The 5000-nt window shown below is 55.2% G+C and overlaps 1 protein-coding gene across 2 annotated transcripts in view; it reads right to left on the reverse strand.

Moving 5' to 3' along the window:
• Window positions 1–5000, reverse strand: part of LOC133115305 (vesicle-fusing ATPase-like) — a 63026-nt gene that overhangs the window by 20863 nt on the left and 37163 nt on the right. For both annotated transcript variants that reach the window (XM_061225148.1, XM_061225149.1), the window contains exons 10-12: window positions 3968–4133; window positions 3611–3685; window positions 2391–2578 (exon numbers count right to left, since the gene is read on the reverse strand). In XM_061225148.1, coding sequence (XP_061081132.1) covers window positions 2391–2578; window positions 3611–3685; window positions 3968–4133 — 429 coding nt within the window. The remainder of the gene's footprint in view (window positions 1–2390; window positions 2579–3610; window positions 3686–3967; window positions 4134–5000) is intronic.

The raw sequence follows: 5000 nt of genomic DNA on the forward strand, positions 1-5000 counted from the left end.
TTTCCCCGCTGTCCTGCAGAAACTCCCTCAATCTCCCGTCTCATTATCCAGCAGCTCAACAGGCTTCAGGGCACAACAGGCGGGGGGAGAGATCCACAAGAGCCACTCCCCGCTTCCCTAAAGCTCTCTGGCATCCACTGCTCTGCACCTGAGGATCCTCAGCCCAGGTGTGTCCAGGTAGTGCCAGTGTAGCAGACCCGTTATAAAGACAGACTCACTGAGCTGTGTGCCTGCTCCAAACCCCCGCTCCCCCACCAGCTCATCTCCTCTGGCCACCAGTGCCTGCTCCAAACCCTGCTCCTCCCCCAGCTCATCTCCTCTGGGCCACCAGTGCCTGCTCCAAACCCTGCTCCTCCCCCAGCTCATCTCCTCTGGCCACCAGTGAGGCCAGGTCTGTGTCCCTTCACTGCTCACTGTGCCCAGAGAGGGGCCCACAGAGGGGCCCACAGAGGGGCCCAGAGAGGGGCCCAGAGAGGGGCCCAGAGAGGGGCCCGTTTGGAGTGCTGCAGCAGCCACAGGATTCACGAAAACACCAGCATTCAGCAGCGGGCCTTCACCCTGCTCCTGCAGATCCAGGCTGTCCTCCCTGCTCCTGCAGATCCAGGCTGTTCTCCCTGCTCCTGCAGATCCAGGCTGTCCTCCCTGCTCCTGCAGATCCAGGCTGTCCTCCCCGCTCCTGCAGATCCAGGCTGTTCTCCCCGCTCCTGCAGATCCAGGCTGTTCTCCCTGCTCCTGCAGATCCAGGCTGTTCTCCCTGCTCCTGCAGATCCAGGCTGTTCTCCCTGCTCCTGCAGATCCAGGCTGTTCTCCCTGCTCCTGCAGATCCAGGCTGTTCTCCCTGCTCCTGCAGATCCAGGCTGTTCTCCCTGCTCCTGCAGATCCAGGCTGTTCTCCCTGCTCCTGCAGATCCAGGCTGTCCTCCCCGCTCCTGCAGATCCAGGCTGTTCTCAGCGTGTTGTGTGAGGCAGGTCTGACGAGGCACCTCTGTCAGTGGCCTTCAGCCACGTCTCAAACATGTGAAATGGAGTTTGTTGCTGCCAACATTTCAGGGCTGAGAAGGATACGACTGCCAGGGGTTTTTTTTTTCCATTCTTTTTTTTTTAATCCCAGCTGTCTTTAAATTAGCTGTCTCCAAATAATTCATTTAAACGTCATGAAAAAATGCCTTTTGCACAGTGCATCATTGTATTTGACAGAGTCGCTTATGGAATTAGCATTTAGCATTCATCACAATTCTAATAGTGACATCAAGAAATGCACAGGCAGGAGCTACTTTCTAAAGAGTTCCCTGTTTTAATCTTATAAGGCCAAGGAAGACTGGGGCGTTCAGTGAAGGATTCTTCTTGAACAAGGGTGTCAAACTGAATTCCCAGGGGGCCACAGTGTCTGTTGGCATTTATGGATTCCTTACAATCAGCTGCCAATTAAGGCCTTGAGAACAAGGTGTGTGGATTCTTCAGCCAATCAATGCCTGAAATTAACCTCAGGTGCCAAGAACACCCTGGGCGTTTCAGTTTCATAATCAGACTGACAGAGGGGGTTAAAAGAGGTGCTTGACTGAGAGGGAGAGAGAGACAGAGAGAGAGAGAGAGGGAGGGAGAGACAGAGAGAGAAGAAAGGAGCGTCTGCCCGTCACACCTGTGTCAGCTCACGGCGGTGTGTTTCAACACTATTAAATATCACAGGTCGGGGGGGGGCTAAAATATCACGGGCGGGTGTTCTGCTCCTCGAACAGTGGACATGTTCCTGCACCGTGATGTTCGAAACCTGCATGTGGCTGTTTGGACTCTCAACCGCTCCCGTTTCCCAAAGGAGGGCTTGGAATTCCACTGCAGTGCTGGATGTGGGAACATTGGGAGCCCAGATTCAGTGCCCCTGCAGTGCGCTCTGGGGAGGGTGGGTGTAATGGGACAGACACACAGACAGAGAGGGATCTTTCCAATCACTTATGTCCTGATTTCCTGACGGTTCATGGCGGTTCTGACCGTACCTTGATGTGGCGGTTCATGGCGGTTCTGACCGTACCCTGATGTGGCGGTTCTGACCGTACCTTGATGTGGCGGTTCATGGCGGTTCTGACCATACCATGATGTGGCGGTTCATGGCGGTTCTGACCATACCTTGATGTGGCGGTTCATGGCGGTTCTGACCGTACCCTGATGTGGCGGTTCTTGGCGGTTCTGACCGTACCTTGATGTGGCGGTTCATGGCGGTTCTGACCGTACCTTGATGTGGCGGTTCATGGCGGTTCTGACCGTACCCTGATGTGGCGGTTCTTGGCGGTTCTGACCGTACCATGATGTGGCGGTTCTGACCGTACCCTGATGTGGCGGTTCATGGCGGTTCTGACCGTACCCTGATGTGGCGGTTCTTGGCGGTTCTGACCGTACCTTGATGTGGCGGTTCATGGCGGTGGACTGGGCCGCCCGTACCAGGCCCTCCAGCTCGGCGCCGCTGTAGTTCTTGGTCTCGCTGGCGAGCTCGGGCAGGTCCACGTCGGCGGACAGCAGGTTGAACTCCCGCATCTTCGCCGTGTGGATGTTCAGGATCTGCAGACGGCCCTTCTCATCCGGGAGCCCTAGGGCATGATGGGATACCGGCCTCATCTGTAAAATCTGCTCAACGGCACCATGACGGTGAACTCTTAACCACACCCTGCCTCACACTCTTAACCACACCCTGCATCTGCCTCAGACTCTGACCCACACCCTGCCTCACACTCTTAACCACACCCTGCATCTGCCTCACACTCTTAACCACACCCTGCATCTGCCTCAGACTCTGACCCACACCCTGCCTCACACTCGTAACCACACCCTGCATCTGCCTCACACTCTTAACCACACCCTGCATCTGCCTCACACTCTTAACCACACCCTGCCTCACACTCTTAACCACACCCTGCATCTACCTCACACTCTTAACCTCACCCTGCCTCACTCTTAACCACACCCTGCCTCACTCTTAACCACACCCTGCATCTGCCTCACACTCTTAACCACACCCTGCCTCACACTCTTAACCACACCCTGCATCTGCCTCACACTCTTAACCACACCCTGCCTCACACTCTTAACCACACCCTGCATCTCTGCCTCACACTCTTAACCACACCCTGCATCTCTGCCTCACACTCTTAACCACACCCTGCATCTACCTCACACTCTTAACCACACCCTGCCTCACACGCTTAACCACACCCTGCATCTACCTCACACTCTTAACCTCACCCTGCCTCACTCTTAACCACACCCTGCATCTGCCTCACACTCTTAACCTCACCCTGCCTCACACTCTTAACCACACCCTGCATCTGCCTCACACTCTTACCCACACCCTGCCTCACTCTCTTAACCACACCCTGCCTCACACTCTTAACCACACAAGTGACCGAGTCCAGGAAAATGACATTTCTCCAGGTCGGTCAAACACTTTCACACATTTCAGTTTTCCAGTAACCTCCTGCCCAGAAAAGCACAAGGGATTAACAGGAAAGACGGCACATTCAGTGCTGCAGGTGACCCTCACCCCAGCCTGGGGGAATAATGAGTCAAAGCAGAAAGGTTGGGAGGTTCTGTGAGGTGGGGTGGACAGGTGAGATGAATCTTACCGATCTCCATCTTCACCTCAAACCTGCCAGGCCGCATGAGAGCATCATCGATCAGGTCCGGCCTGTTGGTCATTCCTGGGAGAGAGAAATGTGCTTATTAGTCATTCCTGGGAGAGATGTATAGCCTTTACCGATCTACTATTAACCCACAAACCCCAAATCAACATAAAAAAGCCCTATGAGCCTGTCGCCCGGGCCCCTCCTAACCCAAAAATGTCCAAACATCTTCAACCCAAACCCCTACTGCACAGAAACGGGCAATAACATGGTTCTGTGATCAGGGGACCCAACTCAACCCAAAACAGCGGACCACACATCCCCACAGACGGGAGCTGATCCCCGATCGGTGGGACGCACCGATGACCAGGATGTTGTTGAGCTGCTCCACGCCGTCGATCTTGGAGAGCAGCTGGTTGACCACGGTGTCGTGCACCCCCGTGCTGCCGGCCGCACTGCCTCGCTGCTTACAGATGGCGTCCAGCTCGTCGAAGATGATGATGTGGAGCCCGCTGTTCGCTCCCAGCTGGGGGGAGGGGGAGGGGGTTATACAGGCAACGGGGACATTTACACAGAAACCAGGCCCAGAAACTCACTCTAGTCCTGAGTCAAACCCAGCGGGTCTACTGGCCTCATGGACAGATGAGTTCAGTATCCCTGCGCTTTCTGGGGCACTAACATTCACACAGGTGAGGGGGGGGGGTAACATTTACACAGGTGAAGAGGGGGGTAACATTTAAATCAGGCGAGGGGATAACACTGCTGTCGCACCTCACAGACTGAAAAGCGCAGATAAGAACCACTCATTACAGGTGGTGAGTGAAGCCGTTACCCCCGGTTACAGCAAGCCCCGCCCACCCTGGCACAGTGACGCACTGACTGTGAGGGGGGTGATCCTGGGTTTAAATTGTTACAGTGACACACACACACACACACACACACACACACACACCCTCAGAGAGCAGATCTGATGCCCATGCCATCATACAGTAACTCAGAGGCAGAGAGTGTGAGGGTGTAACCATGGCGATTGTGTAACCGTGGCAGGGTGTAACCATGGCGGTGTGTAATCATGGCGGTGTATAACCATGGCGATGTGTAACCGTGGCGGTGTGTAACCATGGCGATGTGTATCCGTGGCAGGGTGTAATCATGACGATGTGTAACCGTGGCGATTTGTAACCGTGGCAGTGTGTAACCGTGGCGATGTGTAACCGTGGCAGGGTGTAACCGTGGCAGGGTGTAACCGTGGCGATGTGTAACCGTGGCGGTGTGTAACCGTGGCAGGGTGTAACCGTGGCAGGGTGTAACCGTGGCGGTGTGTAACCGTGGCAGGGTGTAACCGTGGCGATGTGTAACCGTGGCAGGCTGTAACCGTGGCAGTGTGTAACCG

The sequence above is a fragment of the Conger conger genome, chromosome 16 (assembly GCF_963514075.1).
Source record: "Conger conger chromosome 16, fConCon1.1, whole genome shotgun sequence".
NCBI lineage: Eukaryota > Metazoa > Chordata > Actinopteri > Anguilliformes > Congridae > Conger > Conger conger.